Source organism: Hevea brasiliensis, chromosome 14 (genome assembly GCF_030052815.1).
Source record: "Hevea brasiliensis isolate MT/VB/25A 57/8 chromosome 14, ASM3005281v1, whole genome shotgun sequence".
Taxonomy (NCBI): Eukaryota; Viridiplantae; Streptophyta; class Magnoliopsida; order Malpighiales; family Euphorbiaceae; genus Hevea; species Hevea brasiliensis.
The window spans coordinates 76,824,029-76,846,098 of record NC_079506.1 but is presented as its reverse complement, the minus strand read 5'-3'; the positions used below and the strand labels follow the sequence as shown (position 1 = coordinate 76,846,098).

The 22,070-nt window shown below is 32.1% G+C and overlaps 3 protein-coding genes across 14 annotated transcripts; all 3 read right to left on the bottom strand.

Moving 5' to 3' along the window:
• On the bottom strand, positions 1-904 carry LOC131173206 (uncharacterized). The gene is made up of 2 exons (XM_058135188.1): positions 465-904; positions 1-184 (listed from the first exon to the last, which is right to left on the bottom strand). Exons 1-2 carry the CDS (start codon positions 844-846, stop codon positions 93-95), a joined length of 474 nt encoding a protein of 157 aa, XP_057991171.1. The 5' UTR covers positions 847-904; the 3' UTR covers positions 1-92.
• Positions 905-3,732: 2,828 nt separating this feature from the next.
• LOC110649570 (pentatricopeptide repeat-containing protein At4g33990) lies at positions 3,733-11,213 on the bottom strand. Its single transcript, XM_021804179.2, has 4 exons — positions 10,854-11,213; positions 8,921-9,121; positions 4,445-7,043; positions 3,733-4,168 (listed from the first exon to the last, which is right to left on the bottom strand). Exons 2-3 carry the CDS (start codon positions 8,947-8,949, stop codon positions 4,592-4,594), a joined length of 2,481 nt encoding a protein of 826 aa, XP_021659871.2. The 5' UTR covers positions 8,950-9,121; positions 10,854-11,213; the 3' UTR covers positions 3,733-4,168; positions 4,445-4,591.
• An 875-nt stretch (positions 11,214-12,088) lies between these two features.
• LOC110649568 (uncharacterized) lies at positions 12,089-20,733 on the bottom strand. Of its 12 annotated transcripts, none has more exons than XM_058133287.1 (6): positions 20,523-20,733; positions 20,184-20,366; positions 19,173-19,293; positions 18,616-19,046; positions 17,855-18,209; positions 12,089-13,356 (listed from the first exon to the last, which is right to left on the bottom strand). In XM_058133287.1, coding segments are annotated over exons 2-6 (1,986 nt in total). In that variant the 5' UTR covers positions 20,186-20,366; positions 20,523-20,733; the 3' UTR covers positions 12,089-12,279. The 12 variants fall into 12 exon arrangements, with proteins under 12 accessions (XP_057989270.1, XP_057989271.1, XP_057989272.1 ...); XM_058133288.1 differs by having other exon boundaries at positions 20,217-20,366; XM_058133289.1 differs by having other exon boundaries at positions 20,252-20,366.
• Positions 20,734-22,070: the final 1,337 nt, after the last annotated feature.

Below are 22,070 nucleotides of genomic sequence, written 5' to 3'. Positions count from 1 at the left end.
TAAAAAATAATTTTTCATATATTTATATAAGAGCATTGAATAATTTTTCATATATAAATAAAATTGTAAAAAAAAAAAAAAACAAAAAACAATTACTCGGATTTTCCTGAATTTTGCTGCACTGAAAAAGCCACCACTCGAGCCCACTGCTTCAGCCTCGTCTTAACCGTCTCAGGATCATCACCTATCAAAAACAAATAGCAAATCTTCGTGTTAGTAACAATTTGGTAAATTATTGAAATTACTATTTAAAAGTATTTTTTAATTAATTAAAAATATTAACACTAATTTTAAATTAGATTTAATAAAATAAAATTTCAATTATTTTTTAATAGAATTTAAAATAATTTTCTTTTTCTTTTATTTAACCTCAAACCACAATGGCGAAGGAGTTGTTAATCAAATTTTTGATCGAATCCAAATTGATCCAATCCAACGGCTAAAAGAATATCTGAGAGTCGTACCTAGATCAAATATGGAGGAACCACTACTTGCATCGCTATCAGAATCGGAGAATATCGACGATGACGACGAAGATCTCGAAAAGCCATTACTATACTGCTTATTAACAGCGCAATAAAACCTCAAACCAGGCAAAACATCTGACAACTTCGGGTCCAATTCGGGCGAGTCAGGTCCGAAACCAAATCCTAAATCAATACACGCTTTGAGCTCTTCAAGATCTTCGTCTGTAACACTAACACTCTTGCTGCGGATGAGGCGGTGACCTTTGCCGTGAATCGACTTTCGCCGAAGCCACAGCTCTTCCTTCCCAGTGTCTGGCGACCACGAGCGCTGCTTGTAGAGCGGCCGGAGTTGCGACTGCGGTGCTTGGAAATTCGACATGGGAAAACTCCAAGTCTCCGACGAGTCTCACGAAAATCGGCGTACCAGAAGAATAGTTGAGGAGTTGGGTTCGTCTGTATATATACATATATATCAGAAGCGGGAGGGATCCTAGTTCGAAACGGTTTCTGATAGGTGTTGCGTTGGCCAGCTGTGATTGGGTTTTTTGGTGGGGTCGGTCGCTTTGTTGTATTGCCATATTAATATGTTACTTTTTGAGTGGAATCATGTGATTTGGTATTGATTTATTATTTTAAATTATTGTTTCAAATTTGAAATTAAAAAAATAAAATTATTAGAGAGAATCTATTTTTACAATCTAATTTATTAGGGTCATAAATAATTTAATTAAAATTTTATAAAAAAATAAAATACCCTTAATTAAATTTTTATATATAAAAACATATTTAAATCCAATTTAAAATAATTCTTTATATTAATACCTTATATCTTATACTATCTCTTATTTCTATCTTCAGATGAAAGAATTAGAAAAAAAATTTTCTATAATTTAAGTTTTTAAAATTAATAATTTTCTGCAATTTCTCTCCTATTTTATTAAAAAAATTTAAAAATTATGCATATTATAATCTTTTAAAAGTAATTTTTTTTAATTAGTGTGTATCATTTTATATTCAAATTTTATAAATCATATATGTATTAACACATATGAAAAATTAATATGAATATGTCAATTTCTTGTACCAGTGTGTAATTATAATTATGTATATTTATTTAAATACTTAAAATTTCATTGATTAAAATGCTTTTTATAAAAATTGTTTTTTTTTAATTATTATAAAAATTATTTACCTATGAATAATCAGATTTTTATTAGTAAGTTATTTAATAAATTGTGGTAATTTAAATAAAAAGGTTTAATTTATTTCAAAATTATTAATTTATTAAAAATAACGGTGTAAAATTCTTTTTTTTTTTTTAATTTAATTAAAATCTTTTCAAAATTTTATTACCTTTTAGAGTTGACTAATAAATACAGTAGAAAATATATAACATAAATATGAAAGAAATTTTAAATGAGAAATTTCATTCTTTTATAGGCTATAAAGTTTTTCTTTTTTAATTTAATTTAAATTTTATTATCTTTTAAAGTTGACTAATAAGTACGGTAAAAATATAACATTAATATGGAAGTAATTTTAAAAAAATTGTTATAATTTTTTATTTTATTTATAAATAATTAATATTTAAGGGCATTTTACAATTTCTTCCTTATTTTAATTATGATGCTAGTCTATTGAGTAGCAAAAATAGGCACTCCCTTTAATGAGTATTTTGACTGGTAAATCACTGAAGAAAGAATGTATAAATAATGATCAGGAGGATTAAGTTTTAAGATGAAAAACTAATAAACAATTCAATCAATTTTATTTATTTTAATTTCATAAATAAATAACCACCATTGGATTTTGCATATCCATCCTTGATATATTTGGATACTTACAAAATTCATTTCAACTTTTGTAATTTTTTCGTAAAAAAATAATTTTTATATAAAAATAACAATACTACAGCTATAAAACTGTCTTTTAATTATAAAACATCATAATGAATTTTTTTTTCTTCTATAATAATAATAATAATAATAATAATAATAATAATACTTTAACTTGATCCTAAAATTATAATATTATTTTCATTATAAAAATTCTTTAATGATATTATATATTTTTTTATTAATGAAGATCCACACTTCAATAAATGCTATAGTATTTTAAGAATTCAAATTGATTTCATATAAAATCAATCTTAGGAAGATTAAAAAAAAAATAAAAAAAAAATAAGGGTGTAATATAATCTTACCTGTACGTGTAACGGTTCGGAAGTTCCCCACTCCTATTCTTGGCAGTTGGCAAGGCCGTCACAAGCTGTCTCTTGCCCTATGGAGCTAACTAGTGTGAATCTGTACAGGTAACGTGCCAGAAACCTCGAAGATGCTTATTATTTGGGCTTATGCGAGCTTGCCAGATAGGGGGAGGCTGACCTGAGGGCCCTGGCCAAGGGGGACCTAGGTGCCGCACGGGGCTAGAACTCCCGTCCCGTGACATACGCCTCACTTTCATTTTCTCTCTAAATTGAGAGCAAAATAGAAGGAAATTATTTAAAATTGTAAAAATTTTTAAAAATTAACACTTTATTTGAAAATATTAAGGGAGGAAAATAAATAGAACGAGAAAGAAAATTTATTTTTCTTTTTTTGAATAGAAAAAAAGAAAAAACTATATTTGAATGAATTTATTCCACCCCACTAATTATACTTTTATTTTACCTAGGGAATGTACATAATTTCACAAATAAAGTATAATTTTCATAGTTATTTTTATTTTTATTTAATTAAAAAAATACTTTTACATATATAACATTAACACATAATATTAATTTAAAATTATAAACTAAACAATGAAAATATTTTTATGAAAAATATTTTTTTAAATAATTTTTATAAAAATTATTTTTTATATATAAATTATTTTTTTGCAATTAATAGAAGCTCAGGGAAAAAATAATTCATGAAAAATAAAAAGCTCTCTGTCCAAATATGGAAAAGTGCCAATCCCTTCTCATTTTCCTTGAGTTATTTTCTCTACCCCAACTTTCCACAGCTTTCCCTCCACTTTTCACACATCCAAATATAAATATAGGATAAGGAATAAAGTTGTAAATTTACTATTAATAAAACAGTCTTCCTTCCATATTTCTTTTTCTAGAAAATAATTTTCTTCTTAAATTGCAGTCTTGCAAATAATTCTAGGATTACTAAATTAAAGTTATATATTAACTATAACATCACAAATATGGAGGTTTATTTATTAAAAGAAAAATTGTATTACCATTTTTTTTTTAATTTTTTATCATAAATTACAATAACAAAAAGGCATGTTTACAGAACAAAACCAAAGTATCAGAACAAAACTCAATATTGCCTACTTACCAAGAACATTACCATAATCTCATGGTATATTTTCCTGGACTACCAATTCAAAAATAAATAAAAATTAATGAATTTTAAGAATGTAGATGCAACCAAGTATTATCGGATGATACTCAAGGAACTTAATGGTCTGTACAGTATTAACTACTTGGGTGGCAAGTTATGCTCTAAATCTTGATATCTGGTGTGAAGATACCCACATAGCTAAGTTAACTGGAGAAACAGATTGGGTATTCAGAAGAATGATGAGGACTCAAAAGTCAACTTGACATCCTTCTTTTTCTCCTGCCACATCAGCTTGACAAGTATCCCGTTGCTAATGGGTTTGGTATCTTCAATCCAGATAACAACTGGACCCCATTGGCATTCCTGCAGAGTTGGCAGCCAGTTGTTAGCAGCTGAAGGAAACTTACGTGCTGTTAGAAAAATGATGGAATGGAGAAGATAAAGCTCCATATGATGAAAAACTTGCACAAAAAAAAATAAATAAACAAAATAAAATGACCAGTTAAACAACTCAGATAATTATTTTATTAAGGATGTATGGCTGATGAATAAATAAAAGCTTCATGAACAGTAACGACAATGATTTTTATTAAGGTACTCCTAATTGCTAACAAAATTTCCAAAAAAAAGGCAGTTCACCTTGTGATTATTTTCGTTCTGAAAACAGCTCACTTGGGATTCTGGAGCTCCAGCTGCAGCTCAAGCAATGAGAGCTGCAGGCGTCCTTGAAAAAATCAGAACTCAGAATCAAATCAGTTCACCAATGTCAATTCTAAAGATTATCTGTTACCAATAGTCTCCACAAGAGCAAAGTCCATTCCTGAAGTGATGGAAACGGTTTGAATCCCTCACGATAATTTCCCTCTCCGTAATTCTAGCTATAAATTTAGTTGCAGTGTGGCAATCACCACAGACTCGCAAATTTTTAAAGATTCTAATCGGGCTTTTAGGAGATGTGCTGATGATTCCATATGCAATGGCCAACCTCTCACTATGGCCCATGAGGATGTATTCTTTCTCATCCTCCTCAACATCTTGTAACACAAAGCGAAAGTCTGGAACGTAACCAAGGGTCTTCATTTTTGCATTCAAATCCCTCAACTCTCTAGATATCTCCTCATATTTTGGATGAGTTTTGACTCCAGTATAGAAGACATCAACCTTATTGTTCATTTCGATAGAGCTCCATCCAGGAGTCTTCCTCAGCCCCCTGTCCCTAGCCAATAATCTCACCTCATCTGCTCCCTCCCATTTCCCGACAGTAGCATATATGTTTGACAACAAAACATAATAGCCAACATTTTCTGAATCAACTTCAAACAAGCAAGCTGAAGCATATTTACCCAGCTCTGTATTTCCATGAATTCTGCAAGCACCAAGAAGAGCACCCCACATGGAAGCATCGGGCTGTATTGGCATACTTTTTATAAATGTGTATGCCATTTCCAAATACCCAGCCCTACCAAATAAATCTACCATGCAGCCATAATGCTTCAGAGTAGGTTTAATCCCGTATTCTTCCTGCATCACATGAAAACACTGTTGACCATCACTGACCAGACCTGAATGGCTACAAGCTGATAATAAAGATACAAATGTTACATGATCAGGCTTTACTCCCTCAGCTATCATTTCCCTAAAGAGCATAAGAGCTTTCTCACCATCTCCATGAATCGCAAGACATGAGATCATGGCATTCCATGGGACTGAATTTCTTCTTGGCATTTCGTAAAATAATGACAATGCATCATCTAATTTCCCACATTTTCCATACATGTCAATGAGGCAGGTGCCCACAAAAACATCCAAGTATTGAGAATTTTTAATAACCTGCCCATGAATTCTCATGCCTTGTTGCAAGGCTCCTAAATGGGAATAGGCAGGTAGAATACTAACCCAAGTCCCTTGGGTTGGGGTAATTTCTGTACATTCTTTCATCATTTGGTATACTTCAACTGCCTCACTTGCAAGACCATTTTGAGTGTAACCAGTTATCAAAGTGTTCCATGAAATCACATCTTTAGCAGGAAGTCTTTCAAATAACATACGGGCAAAATCTGTCACACCCAATTTAGCATACATGTCCACAACTGCGTTCCCAATAACAGTATCTTCAAACCAGCATTTCCTCGTGATAAATCCATGAACAGCCCTGCTATTTCGATGATCATTCAATTGGGCAACAATAGAAGGCAAACTGACAAGTGTCAACAAATCAGGTCGGATGCCAACTTGTTGCATCTTGTCAAAGAATAAACGTGCAGTAACCGCATCATCATTTTGCTCATAAGCAGCAATTATTGAATTCCATGACACAATATCTCTAGTCATCATCTGATCAAAAATTTTCTGTGCTTGCCTCAAGCTGCCAAATTTGGCATACATGTTAATTAATGCATTGGAGACGAAAAGTTTGAATTCTAATCCATGCTTTATAACCAACAAATGGATCAACTTCCCACTTAAAATATCATCCATTTGTGCACAAACAGGAAGAATACTGGCAACAGTAAAAGCATCCATAGGCAACCCTTCCAATCTCATCTCATCTGCAACATCCAATGCCTTGGCAGCATTCCCATTCTGACAATACCCAGAAATCATTGCATTCCATGAACCTCTATCTCGAGATGGCATATCATCAAACAGTTTTCGTGCAGCACCTACCAACCTAAATCGTGAGTACATGTGTATCAAGGAGGCAGCTACAAAAACATCCCACTCAAAACCCAGCTTTAAAATTGAGCAATGTATTTTTTTCCCATCAAGTAGGTTTTGGCAAGCTTTAACCACAGGAGGAAAAGTGTAAAAATCAGGTTGAAGGCCAGATGTCCACAAGAACTGATGAAAACAGCATACAGCTTCATTGAAACGGCCATGGCGAACATAAGCAGAGATCATAGAATTCCAGGTATAGACATTTTTCTTTGGCATCTGATCAAAAGTGCGACGAGATAATGGGATTTCACCAAGGTATGAATAAAGATTGACAAGTTTTGTAGAGACCAAGATATTTTGAGCTCGTCCTGACACCAGAAGAAGGGTGTGAAGACACTTGGCATGGGGAAGCTTGGTGCAGGATTGGAAACAAAGATCCAAATCAGTATCTTTCTCCTCATTTTCAAGGTCATCTGTGGTAACTTGCAGAGAATCTGTGGCTGCTGAAAAGAATGGGCTACAGGCTTGAAGCGATAGCAGAAGTCTGCAAATATTTATTTCTTTGCAGGTCCGCAGCAATCTGAGTAGCCAAAGATGCAACAAAATATGAAGCACAAATGATCAAACACCCAATGAACTATTAACAGATGTTATAAGAAATAAGAAAAAAAAATTGATGGCACAAATACAGTAAGTGAATAACAAGTAAAGACTGCCACTTATAATGCTTTAACAAAAGGATCTAACGATGAAATTTAGACGTTTATCAATCACTTAGATACCCAAAATTCCATTATTCCATCACTACAAGTTCCTGCCTTGATATTTAAAATATCACAGATGAAAGAGGATGGTTTTAAGCAACAGCTATTAAATACAGGTTTTGAAGGCTCTTGTTACCGTTTTATACATTAAATAATGAAAAAAAAAAGAAGCGGGTTTCACAGCCATAATGGCCTTTACATAGCGGTAACAGCCATTATTAGCTATTAAGTAAATGTAAAGGCCGTTACTCAACGGGGATGCTTTTTATTTCGGAGAAAAGGGGCAAACAACTCATTTCTTTCTGGTTTCTAGGGTTCCTCTTCTGTTTCCCTCAACTTTCCATCTCAAATTTTCCATCTTTTACAAATCTTTCACTTCTTGAGCTAAAATCATCAAATAGTTAAAGTTTATTTGAAGTGAAGGAGTGCAATTGACACACTTCCACAATCCATACTGTGCAAAAGGTGAGTTATTTGTCTTTATTTTTGGTGTTTTTGCTCATTTGTTGGAGAAAAGTATGTTTTGTGCTGGGTTGTTTTATGAAATTTGTAGTATGAAGCATTAATATGAACCTTCTAGACACTCATTTTAGTGGTAATAAGGCGATTTATTTACTATCTACAAAGTTATTTTAGTTTTAAAATGATTAATGAGAATGATGCCTAAGAATGAAGGATTTAACGTCTTTATTTGATATATTTATGTCTATTATTTAGTTGTGTATCTTAGTTATACTTATATTTTTAACTATCTATTCATTTCATGAACTTTGAAAAATTAGAAAAAAAAAAATTTCTAGCTATAGGCGTTACTATTATTGGTCTATTTCTGTTACCCATGACTACAATTTAAATCCATGCAAAAGAGTCATATTAAGCAAACATAAAATTGGGAAAATAAATGATACCATTCTAGACAAAAGCAGTCTTATTTAGATGGAAAAATGGTGGAAAAGACAAACTCAAAGATTTATGTTCATGACTTTGTTGCTTCTTGCGTCCAGAATAAATACTGAGAAGTGATAGACAAGTTCTGATCAACTCAGAATTAAAAATAGCAAGTTCTGATCCAAATCACAGCGAATCTTGATGTAAAACGACAATCATGATGTAATGATGATCCTAGGTTCTCACTTAAAGCAATGTTGTAAAATAATCATTTATGCGTATAAATCTTATTTCTTTTTTAAAAACACATAGGGCATCTTTGGTTCTCCTTGGAAATGCAATCAAAATGGAAAGCATGTCTAGATCTCAAAAATTTATCCCAATTTTATTTTTGAATTACTAGATAAAATTTAGTATTGCACTTAAAAATAGATCTTATTTCCATTTAAATTCAAATTATTACAATATAAAGATATGATTAAAAAAAAATTGAACTCCTTGTGTACCAAAGAAGAAAATGGAATTCTGTTCCATTTCCAGAGGGAACCAAACACAGGCAAAAGCAAGAAAGAAATTCAAAATTTTCTATTAAAAAAATATTTACAGAGCTGTGCATTTTTCTGCATTGATCATGGTATAATCAACAGCAATCAGAGCAACAATAATCATCAGAAAGTTACTAACAATCAAAGAGCAACAGCTCAGTATAAGCAGAAGTTGATCGTCATACATATAATTAACATCAATCAGAAAGCAAAAGCGTGAAGCAACTAGAAAAGAGGAGAAAAGGTGAGAGGGCATGTACCTGCCAAGTGGGTGCAGCAACGAGGGCATGTACTGGCCAACTGGGTGTAGCAGATCAGTTAATCAGTGTCCTGATGCTGCTGCAGGCTTCTTGTGAATAGACATACATTGATGAAAACAGTAGACCGAAGAAGAACAGAGAAACTGATGTTTCTTGAGCTGCTAAACTCAATGGCTGCAGATTTAATTTTCTTAGTTGGGCCTGAGGAGGTAAAAAAATTATTAGGTCCAGAGTTTGATCTTCTTAATATACGTAACTATATAAATTTAATTAAAAGCTTTATATTTTTCCCTTGAGTAATTGCACTGCATTTTTGTTGAATATATTGAGTTAAGCATTGAGATAAGTCTAACAACGTACAGATACACCCATTTTTAGTTTATGAATCAGTCGCTGGCAAAATTATTTCAAGCCTGATGATAATTTATGGTTTTATTTTTTTTGAAATGATGGCCCAATTGCATAAAAATAACCCGAAATTTGACAGATATTAATTCTTTCAGGAACTTTTAATTTTATCAATTTGATCGAGCAACTTTGTAAATTTTTCAATTCTATTTCTAAAATACATCTCATGTGAAAGTAGACCTGAGACTGCTAATACGGTAGGCAATAGGGCTGTGCACAGTTCTCGGGGGTCCTGAACAGAACCGACAGGAACTATACCAAATTGAAGTTATTTTGATATTTTGGTTCGGTTTTGGCTCTACACTAAGAACCGAATAGGAACTGTATCAAAACTGAACCAGAACCAAACCGAGAATCGAATTTATACATATATTTTTCTATTTTTTTAGATATATTATATACTTTTAATATAATTATAAATATTTATATACGTATATTTAATTATAAACTAAAGTGAACCTGATATTATATTTTATTTCTTTATATTTTCTTAATAATTTTAGTTATAAATACATTAAATTACCTTATAATTCTTAATTATAAATGTACTATTATACTATATATATGTTAACTCATAAATATATTTATATCTTATAATTAAGTATTACATAATTAATAAATAATTAAAATGTACATTATATGATATACTTATACTACTATATTATATTGTATACTTAATCCTAAATTATATATGCACTTTATAGTTAAAGATTATATAATTTAGCAATTGCTAAAATTTATATTATATAATATTTTATATATTTATAACTCAGTTTAAAACTTAAATATTAATTCAAATATGACTTTTTTAAGGAAATAATTACATAAAATATTTCAAGAACTGAACCAAATTAGGACCAAAGAAAAGAACTGAGAACAACTGAATCAAAACCGTATCAAAATTTCAGTTTGATTCTAGTTTTTAGGTAGAACTCGAACCAAACCGAAACCGTACAACCCCGTTACTCAACATTAAAACAGATACCATCTAGATAATTCTTCGATTAAAAAGTGCTAAAAAAAAAACTGCCACCAAGATCATCTCTTATTTTTCTTCCCATGGATTTATGTAGAGACATGCGTTAAAGTCATTAAAACTAAAACTGATGCAAGAATTTGGGGAACTAAATGGAATCAAAAATCACAGAATGAGATCTATAGACTGTATTATAAAAAATAAAAAATAAAAAAAAAAAAAGAGCTGCAGAATCATCCGTACGAAAGCATTAATGATGTCGTTAATCTAGAGGAAATTAAAAAAATAAAAAAATTCAGAATATACAATCACAATTTTTTTATTCAACATTATAGAGTAACACTAAGGCATTTCATCAAGCAACTAATGTACAATAACAATATCCATCACAAACTTTATTGCTATGAAAGGATATCACGACAAAATTTGCACCATTGATTATAAAACAGTAAAACTTAATTGGGTGCTTAATCAGCTCGCATCAAAATCCAATGGCTAAAGAGCTTGTGGCAAACAGGTGAAGAAACAGAGACGAAAGGAAATGCTTACATCGATCACAAACCAATAACAATGGAAGCTTGAAACATGTTAATATATTGCAGTCGCAAAATGAATCGTCTGGGTTATTCTTGGAGAGCGAGTCGAGGCCTGATCGTTAATTGGAAGATAAATTATTCTTCAAAACCCTAATTAAACCCAGAATAGGAATGCAAGCAGGGTCTCTGGTTTTTATTAGAACCCAAAACGGTGCGTCTCAATGAAAAATGTTGAATTGTATTTTTGCCGCTATTTTGCAGTTCGTAGTTTGTACCAAGTTTTCTGAGTTTGAGTCGCTCTTTTTGTTTCGATGGAGAGGAATCGATGTAAAGAAAAGAAAAAAAAAAGATTTTTTAAATTATTTAGATAACAAATAAATGAGAAAAGAAAAAAAAAAGATAATTATATTTTTTAATTTTTCTTTATTAATTTAAAATATTTCATTAAAAAAATTTAAATATTATTTATATTAAAATTACTTATATATAATTAATTAAATCACAGCTCATATTAATTAGTATCTACTTCTTCTTTTTTTTTTTTTTTTTCTTGTGATGATAAAATAAAACAAATAATAATCAAATTATCTCGAATTCAAATTCAACCATGGCTTTAACAATCAATAATATTAAAATCATAACTTAAAAAATACAAGGATGACGATGAGTCTAATATTTTCAATACTTAATTTGATCAAATCTTAATAATAAAAATTTAGATAATATATAATTAATTTTAAGATAAATTTTAATTTAAAAATAATATTAATATCGAATACGAATTGGGTTTGAATTTTGTGTAACATACTCATTATTTAAACATATTTATATAAATAAATAAATAATTAAAAAATATATTTTTATAAGAATATTTATAAATTTTGTATACATTATATTTTAAATAAATATAATTTAAATACTTTATAAAATTATTAAATTTTAAAATATAAATAATTAATATGGATATATTTTTATTCAAATTAATTAAAATATATAAATCTAAAATTTTAAACGAATTCAAGTAATTTATGACATGAGATTTAATATTTTCACAAATACATTACTAGTTAACATTCCTAAATATTAGTTATGGAAATCTAAGAAGACTTAAAAAAAAAAATCATTTTTCTCCTGGCAACTAAAACTCAAAGCTCACTGCATCCAAGTAAAAATATCCTTCATGACTACATAGTGCCTCTATGATTGTATTGTATGAAAGGAAATGAAAGCTTGAACAAGAAACAGAAATTAACACAATTACAATCTCATTTCTTTGCAAATCCTACCTTCCAACAGATAATACACCCCATGAAATAATACAAATACATACCCTCTTAAAAGGGTTGTAACCTCCAATATTATACAAAAAAAAAAATCACTATTCTGAAACCTTGGTAAGGCTTACTTCAGAAAACTTGCATAATTTCAATGGCAAGCTACTACCTATACATGTATGGTCTAATATCATCATCAATAAAGGAGAAGTGATTTGAATTAGGCATTCCAATGGTTCTACCCAGAACAGATGCTGACGATGCGTCTCCAACGGGCATCCGTGGCATCAGGTCAGGATAGGAGGTATTGATAGGATAATTGGGATAGGCGTATCTACTTGAAGAAGGTAAACCTGTGTCCAAGTAAGGATCAAAATAAGGCTTCTGAGTTGGGATTCTTGATCCACCACCAACATACTGGCTGGCAAAAACTTGATCCTCCGTGGACAAGCTTGACCTATTCTCCAAGTAAAGGCTTGAGACAATTTGATTGCTGGAAGCTGTTGGAACTGCTGTATTGGGAAAATAGTTTCCCAGACTTAGCCGAGGACTTGAACTAAGGAACTCTGCTCGAGCATTGCCTTCAACTGACAAATCGGTAGGTAGTCTGAACAGTCCAACACATCCAACAGGAATCTGTACTTTATCCCTAGGCATTGTAGTAGGCACAAAAGGTTTGACAAATTTTCCAACAGATGCAGCAACTACCGGCAATCTGTCAATTCTCTGTTGCAGTGATTGCCTTGCTTCTTTAAGTGCCTCCAGCACACCACCCAACCCATCAGATGCTGGCACCAATGCATAAAGTTCATTTTCGCCTTCAGAAGCTTTCATTTTGCTGAGACTATTACTTGTATTTGATGGAAAGCTGGGCATGTTTTGACCCCCAGGGGAATCATACGAACCATGTGAAACTGAATCATTGTGGGGGATCTGCGATGGTAGATGATAGTTGTTTCCAAGGATCCCTTGATTTTGCTTTCCCTGGACCATGGGGAATGCAAAGTCTTGAGTTGAGGATTTGGAAACGGATGTGCTACTGTTTTCTCTTTCCTCCAACCTTGACACATCAACATGTGAAGATGGTATAAAGCCACTGGGCTGAATTTTGGAGAGATCTTCAACTTCTGACCTCACCTCTTGTGTTTGGGAGGCAACGGTCATAGCAGGGAGTTTAGCTGGTGCCTTGATCTCATATCCTTCCTCAGTGACATCTGAACGGTTCCCAGGATCGCACGAATCCTGCATAATCATGACCAAAAAACCAGAATTTCAGGGCTTCATATAACAAGATCAAATGTAAGGGAACGATATAAAACTATTTACATGCAAAATCAATCCAGACAGTTGTATCGTGCATGGTTTCAAATCGCGGTCTCGATCATGGATAACGGAAACAGGCTTGTAACTCCATAACGTATGGCAACTGCCTACGCAAATTTTTTTTCGAAAAATTTTCGAAGTTCATAGAATAACTAGATATTGGTAAATACAAGTAAAACTAATATACAAAACTATATAATAAGCACAATACATCAAATAAAGACATTAAACCTATCATTTTTAGACATCAATGAAAAGAGAAGAAAAAATAATGTTTGCGTGTGATTCGTGGCAGATGCATAATTGAAGCAACGGCAGTTACCATTATGTAACAATGGTAATGGCCATTACACATACAACTTAGGATTTGCCTATAAATAAAGGGATAATGCATAATAGAGCCTTCAAAAACTTGTAACTAACGACCGTTACATTATATAACGGCCGTTATTTTAAATATGTATCCTTAATAAGTAGAATCAGTAACAGCACAATGTAGAACTGAGCAGCATTGACCAATATCATGAAGAAAATAATGAATATGCTTCATTTCATTCATCTCATCTCTTGGTAAAAGTTAATTTTGAGTACGACTTATGCCTATAGACGTGATTACTGCATGTAAAAGTTGCTTTTAAGTAAGACTTATGCCTAATTGCCTATAGACATGATTACAGTTCATGCACCCATAATTCAGTTCTGCCCAAGTGCCTTATCCATTGGATAAGCATCTCCCCTGCAATTCGGTCCATATTATAGGCAAGTCGATTAACAAGACATGCATTGACAAAATAAGTTCCAGCAACAAAAACTGAGGCATGCATTGACCCTTCTTACTACTTTGCATGCAAGCTGAGCATATGCATGCGAGCACACACTTAGGCCACCTGTTCAATGCAAGAGTTTCAATTTTTATCTTGATATCATTGTGAACTTGCAAATACCCTTGTAGATCATGAAATGTATTTTCATAACTTTTTAATAACCATCTGCGAATCCTAAGTTAATTTTTTTCTTTTTTCCCCCATTAGTGCTAGCATGTGCTAAGGAGTAAAGACTGTGCTAATGTTTGTCAAAGGAATAATTTTACTTTTAAAATACTGAAAAAGATAAGGCAAAAGTTTTTTCATTTTTTTGATAAAAAATTAACACAATCTAGCAGAGGTCTAGCTTTAATAGACCCTTTTAGTAATGTTGGCAATTAATGACAAGATAATGAACAAGAATAATTGTCAACATCCAATTTTGGCAGAGCCATTTTTTTAGCATAATTCAACAGTTTTGCATCTTTCACAGCACTTGGTATCAAAATCAGCTTAATGGGCCTTTCTTTTACTTCTGAAAGGCAAGCTCCTTGTAGGAACAGGATAAACTTTATTTCTTCCAGTTTGCTTCTGTTTGATTCAATCCTAAACATCGGGTGATGATATTTTCATTTCTTTGAATTTTCACAATCCTTAACAAACTATGGATCACATCCAACACTTTTGTTTTCAGGATCCCTATTGGATTGAGGATTGTAACCCATTCAAATCATTAATTGCTATGGTCCTTAACAGGCCGTGAACACATCTTATACGGTCTTGGTTCCCATCAGACTATGAATGGAATACCCTCTTGCTCCTCCAAGAAACCTATCAAATGAACCCTGATACTTCACTTTTGTGCTTTCTACCAGACTATGAGTCATATACATTGTAGCTTCTCATGATACACTCCTTATTAGACAGTGGGATGTGCATCAACACTCCATACTATTTAATTTAGACAGTTCATACTTCCTAACAGACTATGAATCGCTGAGATCCTGCTTTTCCTATCACTTCACTTTCAGCTCAATCTTTAGAGCGTAAACAATTTACAGTTGAATTCTAACATTAGAAAGTACAAGATAAGAACTTTCCAATAGTATCTCACAGTCCAAATATTTTCGAATTGCCAGAATGAGGGCCCAAAAGGCATATACCTAAGCTATAAAGCCATTTATGGCGCCCAACAACCTCAGGTGGCACCAAGGAGAAGGCTCTAGTAACCCCATGGCATGATGCTCTATTTTTTCTATAAATAACATCCCCACTATTTTTAACCGCACCCCCTGCACACAGTGCATTCTACATCTATCCTCTCTACAAACTTATTAGTGCATATCTCTTAGTTACTCTGCATGAATTCCACTAAAAGATACAAAGATACTCTTTAAATTCCTGCATATTCTCTGGCACTATCTTCCTTTTTGAAGAGGTAAATTCAAATATCATTACTTTTTCCTTTTAAATTTCTTGCAAATAATTATTGTTTTGATGTTACTCTGCTTAATATTATACTTGTCTTTACCATACCATTTGCTATCATTTACATTGGCACACCAACAAATAAGATCCTTAAGACCACCTATGGTTTTGGTTGTTCTGAGGAGCATGGCCCCCATAATGTCAATATATTAAAAGATAGAAATTTTGGACAAGTACAAGCTGATGAGAAGCTGAACTTCCAAATGATCTGAATAGTAGATTTCCTCACATGGTTAATCTAGGAAATTTTCCACAACAAATTACAATTCAAGCCTTATTCTAAAATTTGACCCTTAGAAAAATTTTAGGATAATCACTTGAAGCATAAACATCGCATTATGATAAAGTACCATCTTTTGAATGGCATTCTGCAGTAAAACATTCTCCACGCACAAGCAATATCCTTTCCCGTATTTTAAATCCACCAACCAAGCCTTATTTTGTGTTTTTTCTAGGATTTTGAGAAATGAGAGCCCACATATATTATTTAGACTGTTACGCTTATGTTTCCTCAAAAAATATAAGGCAGCCCAAGTTCCCTAGATTCACAACCATTACAACAAATATGAACGCTACCAAGGCTTCCAACATCCATAAAAATGAGTCTTCATTTTTATTGCAGCACTTTTTCTTCATTTTTAAATTTATGAGTACCGCAATGATATGAATTTCCAAAATATTATTAATGTAGAACCAATAGGTATAATGGGGATTTGAGGATGAGAAACAAATTCTCAGTTCTCATTGCTCAAATCAATAATCAAAATCATAATAAGTTCTGCAAACAAAAAAGAGAAAGTAAGCCCTATTTATAGAGTTTTGAAACCCTAAATACATTAGGATTTTTAGGAACCCTAAATTAACTACAATTAGGACTTAGGCACTAAATAAAACTTCTAATTAATATAAACTACTTCCTATAATTTCTCCTAAAATAAGTAGTCCTAAAATCTCTATGATTTCCTGCATCAATTACCTCTCTAAACTCATCAGCCACACCTAAAAAACATGGGATGCATTACCAATGTTGCTTCTAACTCAGCCAAAACATAAGTTGGTAAAGTTTATCTAAAATCCACCAAGACAAGCTCGTTTCAAATTCTGGATTATAAGTCCATTTAACTGTTTAAAAGAATTTTTTTTATTACAAACCCTTGAGATAAAATTAGGATGAAGTTTCTGGGCCGCTAAAATTGAGTGCTCTACAACAACAAATACTATTGTTTGATTTGAGTACTCCAGAATTTCAGATTTGGAGGATATTTCTGCTTTGGATAATTAGGAGGACATAGGATAATCATTACATAAAGATTTCTACCAAGAAACAGGCACAACTGTGCAATTTGTGCGTGTGTGTGTGTGTGTGAGAGAGAGAGAGAGAGAGAGAGAGAGAAGGGAAGGGGATAAGGACATGCTGCAGAAACTTAAGATTGTCAAGTCAATTTCATACATTTATGCAACTCAATTACACTTTCATGCAAATGCTGACTGGCACAAGTGATATAACAAATCTTAATTATTAACAAATGGGATGGAATTTTTGCAAATCTCTAATTAATATAATGTCAAAATTATAAGATGACATTCTTCAAATGAAGTCCTCAGTAGAAGAATGCAAAGTCACTGCAACACAATATTCACTTGAGCACCCATGAAAATCTGAAGTCTAAAGTGACGAAGAGTAAGAAACTAAAACACAACCTCTATCCATTTAGCTTGGATTTAAACAAAAATCATTGAAAAGTTTCACATAAAAATCTTAGGTCACACAAGCATAAATATGCTAAAAAGCAAAGAAATTAAGAAAATGAATCTTAATAGCTTCCCATAAGTTCCCATAAAACACAAACACATAATTTTTAAGTTAATCAAAAGAGAATTTCCTGTAACGTGATTCTTAGTCAGTGAAGAAATATTTCATAGTCGGTCTTACACTAATTTAGTGAAAAAGTAAAATTTAATATGGTTCTAAACAATATCTTTTTACTCAGAAGAATAAAATAATAATAATAATAAAGAAAAAAAGAAACTACTTTAATGTGTGCAGGCATTAGCAGTATGCTGTCAACTTTTCATTTGCAAACAATTGAATGGTTTCCAAGTTATAAAAGTTTCATCAACCATACCGATGTACTGTTATTATTTTCTCTGAATTTCTCTTCCCACTCTCTTTGAGCTTTTTCCATTGCTTCATATTGGTCAATGAGTTTTGCCTGGTGTTCAAGTGCCTTTTCCAGGTCTCTGTCTCCCCCATACACATTATAATCAACGCCATCACTACTTGTGGTGTTTTGTCCATTTCCTAAGCAGCTTGAAAGTGAGTGCTTCAATAACGTTTTCTCTTCTCCACATTTTACAATCCCTTCCAACATCCCAGGCTCAACATCTGGGCAATTTGGAAAATTGTCAGGAGTGGTAGCAACTTCATCTTCAAGAGCATCAACCTTAACAGGGTTGGCTTTGAGTTCCTCAGCTACAGATCTGGCAAAATGAACATGCGTGAGTATCTATTGTACATAAGGTCTGTACTCTGTCTTAAAATATGGCTTTGCAAGACAGAAAATTCTTGGTTTAGAGTTCCTTCCCCAAAAACCAGGCACTTCAATGGTACAACAACTAAAATTTTCACTTTTCCTTTTTATCAGATTTTTGATTGAGGACTGTGAGGTCAGCCGTCAGAGTTAAAGAAAACTCCATAGTGGCAGGTGAAGGCGGGCTAAAGTTGTTGCACATACTCTAAATAAAAGTATGTAGTTTATCATGATAAAACTACAGGAGCAGCATTGTATTAAATAACCATTTTCCTCAGCTTTAGAATGTGTGGCAAAGTAACAAAGTGCATGTCACATTAGTGATTCATTAGATGGATGAGGTAAGATGAACAAACCTAGATTCTCTGCGTCTTATTTGGCAGCAGGACTTGCCGGGACGATGTTTTGGAGAAGAACCAACAGAAGCAAAAATAGTCCGTCTTCTTGGAGATGGACCCTTGTATTTTTCAAGATAACGTGGACTATCCTTACGACCTTTCCAAGACAAGCTTCTAGCAGTTACTGTAGAAAAATAAAGGTCGGAACCTGAAAGTTCTTCTGCCTCATTGTTTCTCATTTCCAAATTGACGGAATTCTCTTCTTCTTTAGGGGACCTATTACCCACTTTGCATTCAAAAGGAGTATCCTGCTCAGAGCTTGAATCAAATGTCTCAGAAATGTGGCTAATCCCATTACCATCCAGAATAGCAAGAACACCTGCTGTTGCCTTCTCAGCCTTCATTCTTTGAAGAGACACAATCGTTAGTCGTTCCTGCAGCTCTGCTACCTAATTCAGAATTCAGATACAAAACTAACATTGTAGCAGTACTAGGGAGGAGAGAAGAGAGAGAGAGACTTGTTGTTTAAACATAGAGATAAACCCCCTAATACAAAAGTCCATATTACAGCATACCCTTTTTGCTAGTTCATCAGCTCTTTGTCTTGCAGTTCTTGATACAGACCTTTCAGACAACAGCCGAGCTCGAAGGAATTCAATAGTCATTGTAGTAGAATCCTCCATGCCAGAATTAATCCTGAAAAATGATGAAGGAATCAATTATGTGAATATCAATCTCCCTTCAATTTGAACTGAAACCTGCATAGTAAACATTTCTTTGCAATCTACAACATTCAAACACCAATGCTTCAACATTTAATTCTAGAAGAAATATTTCAGAGGACCATTCATAAATTTCATCTATCAGATATTATATTATTCCACATCTAACTAAAGTGCAGTACATCCCTCCAAGGCTCCACAGGGAATTAGGATCAAGAAAAGCTCTCAGGAATCACCAATGTTGACATGTAAAAGAATGCAAGAAACTACACACAATTATTAAGTGAGAGCAAACCAACTAATTCACCACTTTGTAAGAACAACTATCTACCGAAGTACACGAAAATTCCTATAAAATCACAGTCAAAAAATTTCACAAATATCAAATTCAAACTATAGTTTGGGAGATTATCTCCAAATAATAGGTGATGGATTGCATAAATACAAACAGCATTTACTCCAGTTGCCAAGAAAAGAGAACATAAGAAAAGATGTGGTTTTTGGTCATTGTAATGAAAAGTACAAATTTACTTTCATTACACTTAAACCAAGTATCAGAATAGGGCTCGATTGACTTGCCTCAATCTATATTCTAAGTTGACTCCCTTCTATTGTTATGCACTTCTCTCAGCAATCAACTCATATGTAGGCAAATAAATCTAAGACTATGTCTTTATATTCAAAACTGTAAATGTGAACCTTGTAATAAAACCATAAACATTCATATGCACGCATGAACTTTACATAAAAATTTCCAGTTCTTAACTTATCCACAACAGTTTCAGGAAAAAAGGGAAGCTATAGAATCAAAAAAGAATAAAAATAAGTCAACAAATGGGACAAAAGGAAATAGAATACACCCACATGCCAAAACTACTAAAACCTTCAAAACCCGACCTGACTACACAAAAACCAAACAAGGAAAGGAATACCCAGATGGATTTTACATCTGATCTTGCATCTCGTAATCAGAATTATGGATACTTTTGAAAGATAACAACTAAAACCAATGGAAACCCACAAAGGTACAACTTGAAAAGTTAGCTCCTGTAACAAAAAGGAGATATAGAATTAATCTCAGATTACGGAATTTCAGAGTACCAAACAAAGAGTTAAAACAAAACCCAGGAATGTAATTTACATAAAGATGACTAAAGAAATGAGAAAGAAAATAAAGAAGGGAGAATGATAAATGGGGCCTACCTTATTCAGAGAGAGGAGAAGAGCACCGTCGAATTGAACACAAATGGGGACTTTCACTTTCACTAACTACTGAGCAAAAGCGAGATCTTTTAGGCCCGTTGGGAATGAGCAAAGGAAGCTTCTGTTTTGAAAGTAATTGAGACCATTTGGACAACCATGGGCCACCATCGGCAACCGTGCCTTCGGACATCTTTGTCTGATATTATATTCTCACTTAGATCCAATTTACAAAATAAACCACCACATTCAAGAATATGACAACTTCTTTTTTTCCCCAGAGGCTTAAATTAGCCCTTAATATTTTTCTCAATAGTTAATTTGGCCCCCCATTTTCATTTGTTGTCAATTTAATCTCCCAATTTAGGATATTTTATTTCACATAAAATACCTTGTATACAAAAACTGTCTTCAATAGATATTTTAAAAAAAAAAATTTCATAAAAATGTTTTACATTTTTTAAGTTATAATGTTAAATTAATAATATATTTATATAAATATTTTTTACATTGTCAAAATTTATAAAATAACTTTTTTTAAGAGAAAATTTTTTTTTAAAAATAATTTAATTTTCTCTTTAATCTAAAAAATATTTTTAAAAACATATTTTTCACAACATTGCTAGAGGCTTAATTTTAAACAATTAAACGCTAGCATTTCAACTCTAACTTAATTATATCTAAATTAATGAGGTGATTGTAAAATCTATTAAATAGCCATTTGTCACTTTAGGTAGTGGGATAAAAAAGTTAAAAAAAAATTATTTTAAAAATTTTTAATTATTAAAAAATTTAGAAAAAAAAGAGAAATATACCAATTAAAAATAAATAAAATGAAAAAAAATCTAGAATCTAAAACTAAGAGACGATATCCATTTTAATTTCTTCTATTTTTGTGCACCTTTCATATTCTTTGGTCAGATGTTTATTTTGGGTCATCAAAATCAAAAAGATTTTAGGTTTTTATTTTTGGTAAACATAGGTTTTAGCAATGAATTTGATTTTGAAGAGAAAGAGAAGGAAAATGAGGAGGGAGAAAAATAGAAAAAATTGGAAAAGGAAGATCTAGATTTTTTTTTTTAATTGATCATTGTTTAATAATTATTTGTGATATAAAAAAATATTTTAGTCATTAACAATCTACTTTGCTAATTTTTTTCAATATCATTAATTAATAATGTTAAAGTGGGTTTAATTGGACTGAAATTAAATTATGCAGGGTTCAATTGATCACAAATGAAATTAAGGAGTCTAATTGACTATTGAGTCAAAGTTCAAGAGTTTATTTAGACTTTTGGCCTTTTTTATATATAAATTACTAGTTTTCAAGATGCCAAAAACTATAAATCAGTCAGATGGCTAAGTACTGAATAGTCCTAAGCTCTAAATGACCCCCCTTCTCAAGGCCAGAGTGGGCCTACCCTCACCCCTCCAGGCAAGGTTTGTTGATAGTTTTGCATTTTGTTCTATTTACATGCAGAACTGTGGTTCGTTTGTGAGGAATATCTAAAACCTGTGATGAAACTTGCGATGGCTTTAGTTCCAAGATTA

Bases quoted from the DNA above. Each gene is read 5' to 3' on its own strand.
- LOC131173206 (XM_058135188.1), bottom strand. From the start codon at position 846: ATGTCGAATTTCCAAGCACCGCAGTCGCAACTCCGGCCGCTCTACAAG. The intron at 185-464 runs GTACGACTCTCA...TGTTTTTGATAG, and splicing joins TTCCTCCATATTTGATCTAG to GTGATGATCCTGAGACGGTT.
- LOC110649570 (XM_021804179.2), bottom strand. From the start codon at position 8,949: ATGCCCTCGTTGCTGCACCCACTTGGCAG. The intron at 7,044-8,920 runs GTACATGCCCTC...TTGGCTACTCAG, and splicing joins TTGCTGCACCCACTTGGCAG to ATTGCTGCGGACCTGCAAAG.
- LOC110649568 (XM_021804170.2), bottom strand. The intron at 19,047-19,172 runs GTATGCTGTAAT...ATTCTGAATTAG, and splicing joins CTGATGAACTAGCAAAAAGG to GTAGCAGAGCTGCAGGAACG. The intron at 18,210-18,615 runs GTTTGTTCATCT...TCATTTTGCCAG, and splicing joins ATAAGACGCAGAGAATCTAG to ATCTGTAGCTGAGGAACTCA.